Here is an 18,966-nt window from a genome sequence, read left to right as displayed (position 1 = left end):
CAAATGATTGCAAACCAACTGTATCGTTTATACAGGCGTTTTATCTTTTTTTTATTATTACTTTTGTTCTAGATATTCATCGTGTTTGTCTGGATTTGTTCGTGTATCGGCCATGCTCGGGAATAGCATCAAGCGCTCTAACCCCAGCCTAGTGAATTATGTGTGCGACTTGCATGACACGTTAACCGGGAAAAAAGCTTCATCTTTTCTGGAATGGGACTTATTTAGCATGATGACTTCGTTGATATTCTCTACACGCTGCGTGCTGTTCAGCACAGATGACACTATACCCAAAGGAAACACTGTCGATCATGCTATTTTGACTGCCTTGTTTTTGGTTAATGCACTGCGCATTGTCATCACACACGATATGCATTTCCAGCATGCTATGGATACTGAATACGACATAACTACAAGTGATAACTGCGCCGAAGAATCGTCATTGGATTTGGCAAACATCTTCAAAAAGTACAATATCTTTTACGATCCGGAATCTCAACAACTTCCCGCCAACATCGTATTATATCTGGCCCAAGCTGTGAAAGATCAAAGTCAGACGTTCTTAAGGTGCTGTTGTTTGTTTTTCCATGCGCTCACAGATATTGAACTACCAGGTGGCGATAGTTTTGAAGCCATGGCATCATATTTGGGATTGGAAACTGACGTTTGTAAATATTTCAATGATGAGACTTACAGCCAATTCATTTATGTATTAATAAGTGCGAATCTACCCGAGCTACAAGCCGTTAAACAAAACATTAGAAAAAGCAATCGGAAGATATTGTTCCAATTATTCAAGCAATACCACCAGTCAGACAACTGATAGACCTACCGGAAGACTACAGCGATCTTATCAACAGTGTCTCACTTTTCACCTGTCCTAACAACGTGAGGGATGATTCGCGAAACCCAACAATGTGTCTAGTCTGTGGAGAGATTCTATGCTCGCAATCATTTTGCTGTCAAAAAGAGCTCGATAAAAACTCCGTTGGCTCGTGTACCTACCATGTGCACACGTGTGGTGCTGGAATCGGAATATTTCTCAGAATAAGAGACTCTGAAATTCTCCTGCTGGGCATGAATAAAGGGTGCTTTATCCCAGCACCATATCTTGATGAATATGGTGAAACTGATCAAGGCTTACGCCGCGGTAACCCACTTCGACTATGTAAGGAACGTTACAAGAAGCTGCACATAATTTGGCTCAGTCATGGAATACACGAAGAAATCACCCGTAGAACCGAAACACAACAAACTTTGTTTGCGACTCAGTGGCAAAACCTTTGAATTACGCAACAAAAAATACTGTCATGTCATGTTAATTAAACAGAACTAATAAAAATCACCAGTGAAAAGCTACTGTATACATAACATAATATGTTTTGCGTTGATTTGACTATCTATCTATATACAGCAATTCCCCACGAAAACAGCATGATTTGAAAAAAAAGTTCTCCGATCGGATAACATATCAAAAAATGGTGAAGTTATGTTTTCGATACTCTGAGATACGATTTTTGAAAATAAAACTGGATTTTCGACGCGCCACGCGCAAAATAATGGAAAAATGACGAAAACATCAATTTTAGTACCCTAACATGTATAGGTCATCGCTGAAATTTTAAAGTTATCGTAGTTTTAGTGAAAAAGTAGATTTTTCCCGTTTTCGTCATTTTCCGATTTTTGCGCGTGGCGTGTCGAAAAACCTAGTTTTTATTTTCAAAAAATCGTATCTCAGAGTATCGAAAACATAACTTCACCATTTTTTGATATATTATGTGAAATTTTCCGAATTTCACATTTTGGGAATTTTGTTAGGGTGACCTACGCCGTGTTAGGGTGGTCCGAAAAATGGCAATTTTCGTCGATTTTCGCAAAAACCACTTTTTTCAAAAAATCATATCTCCGCGCCATTTCATCCGATTTTAGCTGTCCTAGACGCAAAAGAAAGGTGATTAGTTTGGCTATTTGGGAAAAATAGTAAGAAGTTTCAAAAATCTAGCATAACATTTGAAAAGGTCATATGAAAACTTAAAATGCTGTTTTGAAGGTCTCGGGACCATAGAGCCTATGTCTGAAAATATTTTTATCGGATTCCTCGGAAAATTTCACATTATATATCAAAAAATGGTGAAGTTATGTTTTCGATACTCTGAGATACGATTTTTTGAAAATAAAAACTAGGTTTTTCGACACGCCACGCGCAAAAATCGGAAAATGACGAAAACGGGAAAAAATCTACTTTTTTCACTAAAACTGCGATAACTTTAAAATTTCAGCGATGACCTATACATGTTAGGGTACTAAAATTGATGTTTTCGTCATTTTCCCATTATTTTTGCGCGTGGCGTATATATATATGAAAATACGTTTTTTTCGGAATTCTGAGTACGCCATCAAATCGGGCTTCTAATTTTACATAAAAGTCCCTTTGACACCAAATTTCTATCTCATCACCGTTTCAGGCTGCAAATTAGCATAGCATAGCATAGCATAGCATTGGTGTCTACCCGTAGCTGCTACTTCGTTATTGACCAGGACCCCCAAACATTGCTCCGTGGACCACAGATGAAAAGTAGGAACCAATCATCACCCCTTCGCAATTTTCAAAGGTCCCTATCGTGCTGATCAATACCGACGCCGGCCACGACCAGTGGTAAGACACGGGGAAGTGGATGGGAATGTTAGTCCGATACTTGAGTGATGGGACCGCCAAATCGACTGCGTCTCCGACAAAGTATCACATGAGTTTTGAGGGGTTAGTAAGTTGGGTATGAGGTCAGGATTCACTGTGGTAGGTGATGCGACCATGAGCAATTTGTTTATGGGTTGAAATTTTAAAAATCTTAGGCAGCCGGCTGCGGAAAGATACCTATCTAGGGATTTAAATATAGTATTAATTCGACCGCGATTCTCCCGAAAAACTCCGTCGGCGTGCCTTCCGATCAACGGTGATGTAGGAAGGGCTTCATTCATTAAAATTATTTTATATCATAAGCCTTAAAACATATCCGTCGACGTGCCTTCCGATCCTCGATGATATGGAAAGGACTTAATCCAGCAATACGACTTGCTTGTCTCAAAAACAAAAATCGGATCGTTTCTATCGAAAACTATATAAAGAGAACAAAAATAAAATTCATCGGCCAACGAACGCGCGAACAAAAAATAAATGAAAAAGAAGAAGAAGAAATCCAATCACCCCATGTACACAAATAGCGACACAAAAAGACGGAAAATAACACGAAAAACAGGACTGCGCGTCCACACAGGCACCGCACCACTGATGCCATTATTTAATTATAATGACCAATCACCCCATGCACTCGAACAGCGACATAAAAGAGACGGAAAATAACACGAAAAAACAGGACTGCGCGTCCACACAGGCACCGCACCACTGATGCCATTATTTAATTATAATGACCAATCACCCCATGCACTCGAACAGCGACATAAAAGAGACGGAAAATAACACGAAAAAAACAGGACTGCGCGTCCACACAGGCACCGCACCACTGATGCCATTATTTAATTATAATGACCAATCACCCCATGCACTCGAACAGCGACATAAAAGAGACGGAAAATAACACGAAAAAACAGGACTGCGCGTCCACACAGGCACCGCACTACTGATGCCATTATTTAATTATAATGACCAATCACCCCATGCACTCGAACAGCGACATAAAAGAGACGGAAAATAACACGAAAAAACAGGACTGCGCGTCCACACAGGCACCGCACTACTGATGCCATTATTTAATTATAATGACCAATCACCCCATGCACTCGAACAGCGACATAAAAGAGACGGAAAATAACACGAAAAAAACAGGACTGCGCGTCCACACAGGCACCGCACTACTGATGCCATTATTTAATTATAATGACCAATCACCCCATGCACTCGAACAGCGACATAAAAGAGACGGAAAATAACACGAAAAAACAGGACTGCGCGTCCACACAGGCACCGCACCACTGATGCCATTATTAAATTATAATGACCAATCACCCCATGCACTCGAACAGCGACATAAAAGAGACGGAAAATAACACGAAAAAACAGGACTGCGCGTCCACACAGGCACCGCACTACTGATGCCATTATTTAATTATAATGACCAATCACCCCATGCACTCGAACAGCGACATAAAAGAGACGGAAAATAACACGAAAAAACAGGACTGCGCGTCCACACAGGCACCGCACTACTGATGCCATTATTTAATTATAATGACCAATCACCCCATGCACTCGAACAGCGACATAAAAGAGACGGAAAATAACACGAAAAAAACAGGACTGCGCGTCCACACAGGCACCGCACCACTGATGCCATTATTTAATTATAATGACCAATCACCCCATGCACTCGAACAGCGACATAAAAGAGACGGAAAATAACACGAAAAAACAGGACTGCGCGTCCACACAGGCACCGCAATACTGATGCCATTATTTAATTATACTGACCAATCACCCCATGCACTCGAACAGCGACATAAAAGAGACGGAAAATAACACGAAAAAACAGGACTGCGCGTCCACACAGGCACCGCACCACTGATGCCATTATTTAATTATAATGACCAATCACCCCATGCACTCGAACAGCGACATAAAAGAGACGGAAAATAACACGAAAAACAGGACTGCGCGTCCACACAGGCACCGCACCACTGATGCCATTATTTAATTATAATGACCAATCACCCCATGCACTCGAACAGCGACATAAAAGAGACGGAAAATAACACGAAAAAACAGGACTGCGCGTCCACACAGGCACCGCACCACTGATGCCATTATTAAATTATAATGACCAATCACCCCATGCACTCGAACAGCGACATAAAAGAGACGGAAAATAACACGAAAAAAAACAGGACTGCGCGTCCACACAGGCACCGCACTACTGATGCCATTATTTAATTATACTGACCAATCACCCCATGCACTCGAACAGCGACATAAAAGAGACGGAAAATAACACGAAAAAACAGGACTGCGCGTCCACACAGGCACCGCACCACTGATGCCATTATTAAATTATAATGACCAATCACCCCATGCACTCGAACAGCGACATAAAAGAGACGGAAAATAACACGAAAAAAAACAGGACTGCGCGTCCACACAGGCACCGCACTACTGATGCCATTATTTAATTATACTGACCAATCACCCCATGCACTCGAACAGCGACATAAAAGAGACGGAAAATAACACGAAAAAACAGGACTGCGCGTCCACACAGGCACCGCACTACTGATGCCATTATTTAATTATGATGGCCAATCACCCCATGCACTCGAACAGTGACACAAACGAGACGGAAAATAACACGAAAAACAGGACTGCGCGTCCCCACAAGCACCGCACTACTGATGCCATTATTTAATTATGATGGCCAATCACCCCATGCACTCGAACAGCGACATAAAAGAGACGGAAAATAACACGAAAAAACAGGACTGCGCGTCCACACAGGCACCGCACCACTCCATCACCGTTTCAGGCTGCAAATTATTGAAAAACACCTCTTTTTTCGTATGTTCAAAAATTGAAGGGGTCGTACCGCCCCTCCGTCACGAGATATCAAAAAACGGACCTCGGCTTCGTGATCAGGGACAAAAGTTAGCTCTTAGGACAAAGTTTCACGCAAATCGAAGAGGGGTCGGGACAACTGTTGTGTGAGTTGGCGGAGAATTACCCAAATATTTTCAGCTCGATATTTATAATCATCTTCGTGTAATAAAATTTCCGTACGCTTTCTCAAAATACTAAAATTTTGAAATAGAAAAACTGCAGTAAATTTTCTCCAATAAGCCCAACATTATTTTTCAAGAAAAAAAAAGTTTTTCAGAGTACACAAGCTGTTCTAAACATCACTTTTTAGCTCAACCGGTGTTGTTTACTTTTCAAATCGTCTAAAAAGCTTTGGTAATGAGAAGCTATTCAAACTTTTTTTTTCATGTAAAAACATAAAAAAAATATATTTTAAGGGTTTGAAAACGTTTGTTTAGTTTTGCAAAAAAAAATTCAGAATATAAAATTTAAATTTACGAATTAACAATATATAAAAAACAATACCGATGAAAATTAAAATTAATGCAAAACATAATTAAAAAAAATAAAATTATGAAAAATATTCTCAAGCATCGTATGGGCGAATAATCACTCAAAATGAATAAAAATGTCTTATCTTAATTTTTTCACCAAAAATAATGCTCTTATTATTATCATTAAAATAAGTTTCATCATGAAATGCGCTAGAATTTGAATGATCTTTAGGCCTTTTCAAAGTTTATGTCACCTCCTCCCCCCTTCAAAATTGGTTAAAAAAATCAGGGGGCAAAAAATATATATTTTCATAAAACTGGAAAATTTCCATGGAAATAGAATCTTATCAACTCAAAACACTCTAAATGCCTTTTTCTGCATTGATAATCATATTTAGCTTGTCTGGGCTCGTTTAAAAAAATGTTGAACTTTTATAAAATTAACATATACAGCACGGCAACAACATTTTTTTTGTCACAAAAATAAATTTTTCGTCAATTCTTTGCAATTTTAGAAACTTATGATTGCAAAACAACTGAACAGGTGTATAACGCATTTTGAAACACTTTTTCCATTCATATGTTGAAACCATTGCCTGTAATTTAATTTTTTTAACTTTTTTATTTTTTTGGCCCCTCCATTTGGCTTATATTTTTTCAAATTTGAAGAAGATTTTTTTTCTTTTTTTCGTTTTAATTAACGAAATGAAATCTAAGGCCAAATCAGTTAATTATTTTTCGAATCCGGGAAAGTTCTTATTCAATCAAATTAATACTGAATATCTGATCAAATCATGCAGGCATAGAAATATAAAATTTGATAACAGGTTATAGCAAAATTTATCATGATTGAGCATTCAATTCTGTGCATTTATCTGAAAAATAAATTTAAAAAAAAAAAACAGAAACCTGCTATAAATATCGATTTTATGAAATCTGAGAAAATATTTAGCCAACTTTACTCCTCTTATATGTTTTCAATTCAACCTATCTCATGTTATTTAAAAGTAAAACATAAAATAACTGTGTTTTTGAATTTTACCATATTAAGATCTCCATTTGCAATTACAAAATCAAACTCATATTGAAGCAATCATTGAAAATTTACATCAATTTATCAAACTGCTTGTAAATTTGGGAGGGGCGCCAAATTGATGCTTCGCCAAGGGCGCCGTGGACCCAAGGTACGGCTCTGTTTATTATGAAATCTTATTTCAATAAATTGCCAGGTAGTAATTATTGAACAGCGCGCCTGTGCGCTTCTAGCAAATGCGGCGAGTGTAGCTGATGTAGGTTATCTCAAATACTCAAAACTTTAAAAAATCTCTGGAACGAAACATATTCCTTTCTGTCGATAAGTGATTCTTATGTAAAATTGGCCGAAGAACACGATGGTGAGGTCAAATTTAGAAAATAAATAGGGCTGTTTTGAGATACGGCCATTTGAAGTTTTCAATTGCGCAATACAGGTAAAATAAATAAAATGATCAAAATTTTGATCACGGAAATGGATTCTACCTCCAATTTCCTTCAAATTTGAGTCTAAGACCGACCCTCTAAGATTTATGGTTCCTGAGCTATCGCCGTTCAAAGGTAGGTGTTTTCCTCAAAAATCGTCAAAAAGTCGATTTTTTGGGAAGGTACAAAAATGGAGGGGGTGGTCCGATTTTGATGAAACTCGGGATTCTTGCATGTTTTGATAGTCTCAACAGGTCTGCCAATTTTGAGCAGAATCGGAGATGGTAATTTTCAAATTTGCATTTTTTCTTGCACACTTCAGGTGGAATGACCCATTTATAGGGTGTTTGGTTCATGGATGCGGATACTTGCTGGTTCCTTAGAGGACCCCTAAACATGTCTTCTACGGTATGGTCGGATTCTCAACCTAAACCGAGATAAGTAGAATTTACAGTATTGAGAAGTTTCTACACTAAAATCGATTTATCTCATGATTTTGATCATTAAAAGCTTCCCTTCTGATTCCATGTGAAAGCTGAATAAATTTCACGATAAAAAATGATTTTTGATTTATTTCAAAACTTTCGTTAAGAGGTTACTGTTGTGGCAACTGGAATTGCGGCCCCTTTCTGGGTCTACGCCGCTGGACTCGCATTTGGCAGCTTAGTGCTTGCACCTTGCGACTGTCAACACAGCGCGTCAAGGGAAATGAGAGTTTTCACTGTTGTTGTAAATAAATGTTATTCTTGTTTTGTAGTCAGAAGAACAACTCTTGTTTTTGACAAAGAACTTTGTCCTAAGGGCACTGTCTACGGGTGTCAATCAAAAATTTCGCGAAGCGAGAGTGTAATTGTTTGAACGCTTATATCTTCCACCCAATTCAAGCAATCTGTCAGCTACGCTTCTGTACTCCGCAAACTTTTGACGTGAAATGAAAAACCAGCTCGATCGGCAACACTGGTTGCTGCGATCGACTCACCAACGCGACACCCCTCGTCGCCGCCTGCAACGACGCAAGGAACGATCGAAAAGGTGGGAATTGGCGCGCAACGGATGCGCGCGCAAAACGAGCAGAAGAAGGAGAGAAAGAGAGAGAAGTGGAGATTTTTCACTCCAGTTCGCGACGCGTTTGAGTAAAGACGTGCTTTGTAAATAGTGATCGGAATAAAAGTTTTTGTTAGGAAAGAGAATTCCGCAAAGTGTTTTGATCACCCGGAGAATCCCTAATACAGTCAACCCGAAGATCTAGTTGGGAGATTTGGCCCCAACATCTGGCCCTTACGAGCCGGATAGACAGTTCCTATCGGTAAGTTCGTCAGAATCGGATAATTCCGGAGTGTCGCGAGGAGTGAAGTGTCCGGAAGTCGCTAATCCCGAAGGGCGTTTCACGTGGCCCAGAACAGCGTGAAAGAGACGCGGTTGTGTGGAGGTTCCAGCAACGCGCGAGACAGTGCACCGGAAGAGGGGGCGTTCTTTTATTATGTAACGCAAAAAATCTGATTTTTGGACCCCCTCACCCCCCCTTCGTAACAAAATTTCCATACAAATTTTGAAAATTTTGTATGGAGCGTAACACGGCCATCGACCCCCCCTCCCCCCCATCTGCGTTACGTAATAAAAGAACACTCCCAGAGGTCGGATTGGCCGCCGGTAGTGCGAAGTGTGGACAGTGGTCGCGATTGGCCACCGAAGCAGAACATTGCGTGGACGGTAGCGTTGCTACTCGAGCAGAAAAGTGCGTGGAAGGTGGTTCGACAAGACCATCCGAGCAAGAGTGAAAAGTGTTCGGTGAAGAGAGTGTGGGCCGCCATCTTGAAAACGCCAGCAAGAGAGTGTTCGGCGAGAAGAGAGCGTGCGCCGCCATCTTGGAACCCGAAAAAGTGAAGTGAGAAGCTGCATCCCGGCGGATGTGGCGTAGTTTCTTGGGGTTGAACACCGAGCCGAAAGTTGAGCCGGAAGAATGTGAGGAATCTGAGCAGGAAGCCAGTGTTCAGAAGAAACCGGAACCGGAAGACCGTAAGCCCGTGGTGCATCAACTTCCGCTGACTCCAAAGCAACGGCACGCGGAGAGCAAGCGGAAAATGGCGGACGAGGAAGTACAGGCGTTGCTGAACAGGCGCGGACATGTCAAGGGCAAGCTGACACGGCCAGCCTGGAATCCCAGCATCGCGGATCGTAGTCTGCAAGGCGAACGCTGAAAAGTACTACGGTGAGTACAACAGCCTTAACAACGATATTATGGACGCAAAGTTGTCGGAAGAGCAGAAGGACGAGAACACAGCACGATTCTTGGACTTCGAGCAGCTCTACGACGATGTGCTTGAGAAGATCGTTGAGCTCACAGCACCACCGAACCGTGTCCTAGCGGTCGTCCCTGCCGGACAGGCTGGTCAGCAGGTGATTGTCCAACAGACGCCGTTGCGTGCACCGATTCCAACGTTCGACGGCCAGTACGAGAACTGGCCGAAGTTCAAGTCGATGTTCCTGGAGCTGATGAAGAACTCGCCAGACTCGGACGCCATCAAGCTGCACTACTTGGACAAGTCTCTGGTGGGTGCGGCGACGGGCATGATCGACACGAAGACGCTTCAGGACAACAACTATGCGCACGCGTGGGAGATCCTCGAGGACCGGTACGAGAACCAACGCCTGATCATCGACATCCACATCAACGGGATCTTGCAGCTGAAAAGGATGGCGAAGAAGTCGTCAAAGGAGCTGCGAGAGCTGTACGAAGAGTGTTCGAGACACGTGGAAAACTTACGGTACCACAAGCAGGAGCTGCTGGGTGTATCGGAGTTGTTCGTCGTCAACATTCTATCGTCTTGCTTGGATCGTGAGACACGCGAGCAGTGGGAAGCTACCGTCAAGAAGGGTGAACTCCCGAAGTATGCGCAGACGATCGAATTCCTGAAGCAGCGGTGCGCCATCCTGGAACGGTGCGAGCTAGCTGCCCCTGCGTCGTCTGCTGTCCGGTCGGCAGTTCCCAAGGCGGTGCAGTCCTCGAAGCCATCGGCAAAGATCATCTCGGCAGCCGCGACATCCAACGAGGCGGAGTGCGATCTGTGTGACGGGTCTCATGCGAATTACAAGTGTGGCTCGTTCCGCGGCATGAGTGCTGCGGAGAGATGGGCTAAGGTGCGTGACGCGAGGCTGTGCTGCAACTGCTTGCGCAAGGGTCACCGAGTTGGACAGTGTCCGTCGGACCGATCCTGCAAGTGCGGCGAAAATCACCACAGCTTGTTGCACCAGGAGAAGAACCAGCAGCAAACCATGCCGAAGCCAGAAGCGGCTCCGGTATCAGCGAAGGCGCCGTTGGCAGTGTCATCCACCAGCGTGAAGGCTGGTCCCAGTGGCACGGGTGCGCCGAAAGTGAACGACGAGAACGAGCAGCAGGCAACGTCGTGTTTCAGCAGCGGAGCGCTGAAGTCACCGCAGCAGGTTCTGCTGCAGACAGCGATCATCAACGGGGCGGACAAGGCCGGCAGGTTCCATCCGTGCCGCACGTTGTTGTATTCTGGTTCTCAGGCGCACATTTTGTCGGAGGCGATGGCTCGAACCCTCGGCCTAACCTTCGAAAAGTGTAACGTGACGGTCATTGGAGCCAACGCAGTGAAGACGCAAGCAAAGAAGGGAGTCAACCTTACCTTCTCGTCGAGGTACTGTCAGTTTCAAGACAACATCTCGTGCCTGATTTCGGACAAGCCCACGGGACGGATCCCGTCGGCAAGAATCGAGACAGCTGCTTGGCACATCCCGAGCGACGTGTTCCTGGCAGACCCGAAGTTCAGCGAGCCGCACGAGATCGACCTGGTCATGGCGTCGAACTACGTGTGGGACTTGCTGCGAACGGATCGAGTGAAACTGGCGAACGGCACCGTGACTCTGCGTGAAACCGATCTGGGCTGGATCGTGACCGGCGTGTACGACCCGTTCCAGCAGCTGAGTTGCCAAGTCGTCCACTCGAACATCACGCTGAAGGATCAGCTGAACAACGCCATCGAGAAGTTCTGGCTAGTCGAAGAACTAGCAGACAAGCAACTGCAAACCAACGAAGAACAGGAAGTGGAAGAGCACTTTCGTGGCACCCACGGCCGTGACGAAAGTGGCCGCTTCGTCGTCCAGTTGCCGTTCAAGGACACGGTTCTTGAGCTGGGCGACAACCGAGTCCAGGCGTTGAGGAGATTCAACCTACTGGAGCGCCGTCTGTCGCGCAACCCGGAACTCCGAGAGCAGTACACGACGTTCGTCGAAGAGTACGAGGCGCTGGGTCACTGTAAGGAGATTGATGAGCAACAAGATCCACCAGAAGTGCGTAAGTACTACCTGCCGCACCACGCTGTGCTAAAACCGTCCAGTTCGTCCACGAAGCTGCGGGTGGTTTTCGACGCTAGCGCGAAAGCCGGCAAGTACTCCCTGAACGATGTGTTGAAGGTGGGACCGACCGTCCAGAACGACCTGTTTTCCATCGTTCTTCGATTCCGTCGCCATCCGGTCGCTTTCACCGCTGACGTGGTGAAGATGTATCGGCAGGTGCGGGTGCATTCGAGCGATACGCCGTACCAGCGAATCTTCTGGAGGAAGAAGCCGAACGAGCGCTTGCGAGCTGAACACCGTGACCTACGGAACGGCGAGCGCCCCGTTCCTCGCGACGCGGTGTCTGGTGGAGCAGGCGGAGTCGGTGAAAGGCCGGTTCCCAGCAGCCGCCAAGATCGTGATCGAGGACATGTATGTCGACGACATGCTGTCCGGCGCCAGCAACGAGAAGGAAGCAGTGAAACTTGTGCTGGGAGTGAAGAAGATCATGGAAGAGGGAGGTTTCCCAGTGAAAAAGTGGTGCTCTAACTCAGAGCAAGTGCTACAGTGTGTGCCTGAAGAAGATCGGGCGAAGCCGAAGCCGGCTCTGGGTGTCCTGTGGGACCCACGCGAGGATGAGTTTCGTTTTGTGAACTGTTTGGAAGAGTGCGACGACAAACCAGTCTCGAAGACGAAAGTGTTTTCGGACATCCTTAAAGTGTTTGACCCACTGGGCTTCGTAGCCCCAGTCATCGTGCTGGCCAAAGTGTTCATGCAGAAGTTGTGGGCCAGCAAGATGGACTGGTCTACCGAACTAAACGAAGAGCTTCTGTGTGAGTGGTTCGAGATTCGAGAGTCTCTAACAGCGCTGAGCGACATTCGTGTGCCACGATGCGTCCTGGTGCCCAACACGGTTATGCACGAGCTGCACGGGTTCGCTGACGCGTCGACCGTTGCCTACGGGGCCAACGTCTACCTGCGGTGCATCCGCGGGAAAGGGTCAGCCGAGGCCAACCTGTTGTGCGCAAAATCCCGAGTGGCTCCGCTGAAGAAGCTGTCCGTGCCGAACCTGGAGCTGTGTGCAGCGCTGTTGCTTGCGTGGCTCGTCGTGAAGGTCATCGAGACGCTGGATCTGGAGCTGTCCGTTATTGAGCTGTATTCGGACAGCCAGATAGTGCTTGCATGGCTGAAGAAGGATCCGAATCTCCTGGAGACCTTCGTGCGCAACCGCGTCATCCAGATCCTCAAGTTCACAGGTAAGTTCCGTTGGAATTACGTGAGGTCAGCCGACAATCCAGCAGACATCGTCTCTCGTGGGATGAGTCCCAAACTCTTGAGTCGATGTCCGAAGTGGTGGAAGGGGCTTCTACCGCTGACGAGCGCTGCCTACGTTCCTGAAGAACCCCCCGAACTCGAGGACAACGAGCTGCCAGGGCTGGTAGCCATCGTCTACAACAGCGATTCTCAACGGGGGTACCGGGCCTACTTGATTTGCAGTGTAGGGGGTACTGACCTAGAAGAAGAAGAATCGCTGGTCTACAAAGTCACCGTCGTCGAAGAGATGCCGGTGTTCAAACGGTTCGGTGAGTTCCGGAAACTCCAGCGCGTGATCTGCTACGTGCGTAGATTCGTCCAGAACTGCAGGAACAAGAAGTCTGGACAACCAAGGACAACGTGCGCCTACGTGACAGTTCCTGAAACGAGAGCGGCGTTAAAGTCCATCATCTGGTCGATTCAAATGGCAGCCTTACCAGATGAGTTTTACCTAGCGAAGATCGAACAAGCATCCAGCCAGCTCGCGAGCCTGGCACCAATCGTTGACGAGGACGGTCTGCCGAGAGTCGGCGGACGTCTGGAACATTCGAGCCTCCCGTACGAGGCCAAGCATCCCGTGATCCTGTCCCGTCATCACGTGACTACGTTGCTGGTCCGAGCGCTGCATGTGGAGAACCTGCATGTCGGCCCCTCCGGATTCCTGGCCATCGTTCAACAGCAGTACTGGCCGCTGAAGGCGCGCAACGTAGTGCGCGACGTGACTCGCAAGTACCTGCAGTTCTTCAAGGCCAACCCACGCAGGATTGCACAGTTCATGGGACAGCTTCCAGCGGAACGAGTGAACGTTGCAGCCCCCTTCGAGTACACCGGCGTGGACTACGCTGGACCTGGGACGGTGAAACAAGGCAAGTACAGACCCAAACTTACCAAAGCCTACATTGCCGTGTTCGTTTGTCTGGTCACCAAGAACATCCACCTGGAATTGGTGTCAGACTTGACAACCGAGGCCTTCTTGGCCGCCCTGGATCGCTTCGTCAACCGACGAGGCATGGTGCGCAAGATCTTCTCCGATAACGCGACGAATTTCGTCGGGGCGTCACGATCTTTGCGCGAAATGCACGAGCTCTTCAAGTAGGACCTTTTGAAGCGCGTAATCCAAGATTTGCTCGTGCCCAAAGCCATCGAGTGGAGCTTCATCCCGCCCAGGGCTCCCAACTTCGGCGGATTGTGGGAGGCGGGCGTGAAGAGCGTCAAGACACACCTGAAACGAGCACTGCGCTTAGCTTCGAAGAGTTTGCTACCATCTTGACGCACGTTGAAGCGGTCTTGAACTCTCGGCCGCTCTTCAGCTTGTCGGACAGCCCCGGAGATCCTCTTCCGATAACTCCGGCGCATCTTCAACTCGGCATGCCGCTGCGTCCTATCGCCAAGCCCTCCCGCAGCGGTGTCGCGGACAACCGTCTGAACCGCTGGGAGTACCTGGACAAGCTTCGTGAGTGCTTCTGGGGCCGCTGGTCCAGAGAGTACTTAACGAGTCTACAGAATCGTGCGAAGTGGACCAAGAAATCGCACAACCTGCAGCCCGGAATGCTGGTCCTCTTAGTCGAGGACAACTTCCCGTCGCAGACCTAGAAGGTCGGCATCATCGTCGAGACTTACCCCGGAATGGACACGCTGGTGCGTGTCGTGGACGTGAAGACCGGTTCTGGAGACGTCTTCAAGCAGTCGGTTTCTAAACTGGCACCCTTGCCGACCGTGGACAACGACCGGCTTCTTGAGCGCTTCGGTGCTTCAGATTAGCTGGAATGCAGCCGCGGGGGAGAATGTCAGCTACGCATTCGTACTCCGCAAACTTTTGACTTGAAATGAAAAACCAGCTCGATCGGCAACACTGTGCTGCGATCGACTCACCAACGCGACACCCCTCGTCGCCGCCTGCGACGACGCAAGGAACGATCGAGAAGGTGGGAATTGGCGCGCAACGGATGCGCGCGCAAAACGAGCTGAAGAAGGAGAGAAAGAGAGAGAGAAGTGGAGATTTTTCACTCCAGTACGCGACGCGTTTGAGTAAAGACGTGCTTTGTAAATAGTGATCGGAATAAAAGTTTTTGAGAGAATTCCGCAAAGTGTTTTGAACACCCGGAGAATCCCTAATACAGTCCACCCGAAGATCTAGTTGGGAGATTTGGTCCCAATACAATCTGCATGCTTTATCCACTAAACGAAAGGGGAAGTCTTAAATTGGAAGTAGACTACCTTACAAAGTTGATAAAAGTTTTTTTTAAGTATTCAAAAGTTAAGAAAAAAAAAAAATGAATGCAGGAAAAATCCCGGCAGCTGATTGGCTGAGAGCACTTAGCAAATTTTGCCTTGTCTCCTGCTTTCGTGGAACTGTCACGCGAGAAAGTTGCACCACTGTTGCCACATGTCATGCGTACTATTCAAGGTAGCACTTGGCCATAGAAAAATTTCAGTGCCTGCCGTGGTTTCATGAAAGATGGATCCACGTTGGTAATTTTATTGCTCTCACACACACACACACACACACACACACACACACACACACACACACACACACACACACACACACACACACACACACACACACACACCCGTGAACCGTGGGGACAGGTGAGGGTCCCTGCGGAGCTTAGCTGCCAGCTACCGGGCGGGTTGCAGTAGGCGGATAGCTGTCGGCGATTGCATACATTCATTGCATCGCCCCCGGACCAGCAGCGGGAGGATGTCTAGGACGTGGCGGAATTGAACAAGGGCACTGTTTAATTTCTTCGAAAAAACCACATGGGTCCGTAAACACCTCTGTCAAGCGATCGAACGCCGCTATAAGTGTTTTAGCCCAAAACCTCACCAAACCCCGAATCCAAGATGTGATGCGACCCGTGTCGAGGGATGCATGGCTGGGGGGGTTCAACAAATTCCCAGTCGATAACGGAGCCTGTGGGGCACAGGGGCGAACCCCACACGTAATTTGCCCTTACTGCGTCACGGCAGGGCACTGGCGCAGCGGACCGTATTTCCTAGCGACTCGTGGGATTCAAAATGAAGACAAGTGAAACAAACCAACAAAGGGTCCCGATGCGCCCCAAGCATCGGAAAACACGGAGGTAGAAGAGGACGCAAACGTCGAAATGGCAGGAGGCGAGTCAAACGGCGGCGACACAGCAGGCGGAGTGGCGAGCGCGTTCCGTGGAAGCGGGAAGGTGTTGAGATCCCCAGTGTTGAACCAGGCGGCTGCTTCGAGTCAGCAGATAGGAGTAATTGGAGAGGAGACTCCCAAGTCATCCTTGTTGAACTTCGCCGGCAGTACCCCTCAGGACGGAGTCCTGCTTGGAAGGACCGCGTTACAGGAGGTCAGGAGGAGGGTCAACGAACTCTTTGATTTCATCAAGGACAAAAACAACGTCCACACCAGAATCAAGCAGATGGTGAATGGAGTCAAGGCAGCCATGAATGCCGCAGAGCGCGAAAACAACTCGCTGGTGGTGACGCGGAATTCACTGAAGCTCAGAGCTGAAAGAGCCGAAGAAACGCTGAATGCAAAACTGGAGGAGGAAGCGCTACGGGAGAAAGAACCGAAAACGCCGCCCGGCCCAAGCTCTAAAAGGGACAGGGAAACGCCTGGAGAGGAGGAGGACGCAAAGAAGCAGAAGCAGGGGAATGGAGACAGTCCGGACCCGGCGAAGGAACCAGAACCAACCCAGGGAAGGAGAAGGAATGGGAGAAGGTCAAGAAGAAGAAGCGGAAGAAAAAAGGAAGCAGAACGAGGACACCCAAAAACCCAAGTTTCGCAGGGAGCGTAACAAAGGCGAGGCTTTGGTGGTCGAGGTGAAGGAAGGTGTTTCGTACGCAGACCTCCTCCGGAAAGTACGAACCGATCCGGAACTCAAGGAGCTTGGCGAGAACGTGGTTAAAACCAGGCGCACCCAAACCGGAGCGATGCTTTTGAGCTGAAGAAGGATCCCGCGGTCAAGAGCTCAGCTTTTAAGTCCCTCGTCGAGAAAGCCGTAGGCTACGAGTCGAAGGTAAGAGCGCTATCACCGGAGACAACGATCGAGTGCAGGAACCTGGACGAGATCACGACGGAGGAAGAGCTAGAAGATGCGCTGATCGTTCTTCTGGATGACCGTACGACACCGATGGCAATCCGGTTGAGGAAAGCCTACGGCGGCACGCAAATTGCGTCGATCCGACTATCGACGCCTTCGGCGTCTAAGCTGCTGGAAACCGGCAAGGTCAAAGTAGGGTGGTCGGTGTGCCCACTGAGGCCTGTTCCTCGAGTGACCCAGCAGATGACGAGGTGTTTCCGCTGTATGGGTTTCGGCCACCAGGCGAGAAATTGCGACGGTCCCGATCGAACCAACAGTTGCAGAAGGTGTGGTAGAGAAGGCCACATGGCAAGAGACTGCAAAAATCAGCCGAAGTGCGTGCTCTGTAAAGAAGGCGACGGCAATAGCCATGCGACGGGTGGCTTTAATTGCCCGGTGTACAAGAAGCTGGCCTCGGGCAAAAGTAATGGAGGTGTCCCAGGTGAACCTCAATCACTGCGACACTGCACAGCAACTGCTGTGGCAGTCGACCGCGGAGACGGGGTGTGACGTGGCAATTATTGCAGAACCGTACCGAGTTCCACACGACAACGGAAACTGGGCCGCGGATACAGCAAGAATGGCGGCGATACACGTGATGGGGCGGTACCCCATACAGGAAGTGGTCTCGAGGGCGTTTGAAGGATTCGTGATCGCCAAAGTAAACGGAACCTTCTTCTGTAGCTGCTATGCTCCCCAAGATGGACCTTGGAGCAGTTTCAGCAGATGCTGGATAGTCTGACCGATGAACTGATCGGACGAAGCCCGATCGTTATCGGAGGTGACTTCAACGCGTGGGCGGTCGAGTGGGGTAGCAGATGCACCAATGCTAGGGGCATAGCCTAATGGAAGCTCTGGCAAAGCTAGACGTTAGGCTGGCGAATCGCGGAACCAGCAGTACCTTCCGCAAAGACGGTCGTGAGTCCATTATCGACGTTACGTTCTGTAGCCCGCGACTGGCGGCCGACATGAACTGGAGGGTGAGTGAGGACTATACCCATAGCGATCACCAAGCGATCCGGTACAGCATCGGGAGACGAGCCCCTGTACCAGATAGGAGCAGCCGGTCCTACGGAAGGAAATGGAAGCTGCAGTACTTCGACGAGGGTCTCTTCGTGGAAGCGCTCCATTGGTGTGATGGTCCCCAAGACTTGAGTGCCGACGTGCTAACAGCACAACTGGTGACAGCATGCGACACAACCATGCCGCGGAGACTGGAGCCAAGGAACTGTCGTCGTCCAGCCTACTGGTGGAATGAAGAACTCGGTACCCTTCGGGCAAGTTGCCTCAGCGCCAGAAGACGAGTCCAGAGAGCAAGATCCGAAGCAACTAGAGAGGAGTGCAGAGAGGAGTACCGGTCTGCAAAGGCCGCGCTCAAGAAAGCGATCAAATGCAGCAAGACAAACTGCTTCAAGGAGTTATGCCAAGACGCTGATGCAAACCCTTGGGGAGCGCATATCGTGTAGCGATGGCGAAGATCAGAGGCCCATCGATGGTGGCTGAAACGTGTCCCGACAAGCTGAAGGTCATTGTGGAAGGGCTCTTCCCAAGACATGACCCAACGACATGGCCTCCTACACCGTACAACGACGAAGGGGTAGCAACGCCGAAGGTCATCTGATCACCAACGAGGAACTTGTGGCAGTAGCGAAGAGATTGAAGGTGAAGAAAGCTCCCGGTCCGGATGGAATCCCGAATTTCGCCCTGAAATCGGCGGTTCTAGCATTCCCGGACAGGTTTCGAACAGTCCTGCAGGAAT

The 18,966-nt window shown here is 47.9% G+C and overlaps 2 protein-coding genes across 2 annotated transcripts in view; both read left to right on the top strand.

Annotated features, from left to right (window-relative positions):
* Positions 1 to 1,376, top strand: part of LOC6051267 (E3 ubiquitin-protein ligase UBR1) — a 162,464-nt gene extending 161,088 nt beyond the window's left edge. The window contains 2 exon segments of the mRNA XM_038250665.1: positions 73 to 761; positions 764 to 1,376. Coding sequence (XP_038106593.1) covers positions 73 to 761; positions 764 to 1,287 — 1,213 coding nt within the window. The 3' untranslated portion in view covers positions 1,288 to 1,376.
* Positions 1,377 to 9,437: 8,061 nt separating this feature from the next.
* LOC119769945 lies at positions 9,438 to 14,733 on the top strand. The gene is made up of 4 exons (XM_038263827.1): positions 9,438 to 9,626; positions 9,682 to 12,053; positions 12,097 to 14,232; positions 14,280 to 14,733. The coding sequence occupies exons 1-4, from the start codon at positions 9,438 to 9,440 to the stop codon at positions 14,731 to 14,733; spliced, it is 5,151 nt and encodes a 1,716-aa protein (XP_038119755.1).
* The last annotated feature ends 4,233 nt before the right edge of the window (positions 14,734 to 18,966 follow it).

This window comes from Culex quinquefasciatus, chromosome 1 (assembly GCF_015732765.1).
Source record: "Culex quinquefasciatus strain JHB chromosome 1, VPISU_Cqui_1.0_pri_paternal, whole genome shotgun sequence".
Taxonomy (NCBI): domain Eukaryota; kingdom Metazoa; phylum Arthropoda; class Insecta; order Diptera; family Culicidae; genus Culex; species Culex quinquefasciatus.
Note: the sequence above shows the minus strand (reverse complement) of the source record. Positions and strands in the feature narration are given on the sequence as shown.

Bases quoted from the DNA above. Each gene is read 5' to 3' on its own strand.
- LOC119769945 (XM_038263827.1), top strand. From the start codon at position 9,438: ATGTGGCGTAGTTTCTTGGGGTTGAACACCGAGCCGAAAGTTGAGCCG. The intron at 12,054-12,096 runs GTATCGGCAGGT...ACGCCGTACCAG, and splicing joins ACCGCTGACGTGGTGAAGAT to CGAATCTTCTGGAGGAAGAA. The intron at 14,233-14,279 runs GTAGGACCTTTT...TCGTGCCCAAAG, and splicing joins GAAATGCACGAGCTCTTCAA to CCATCGAGTGGAGCTTCATC.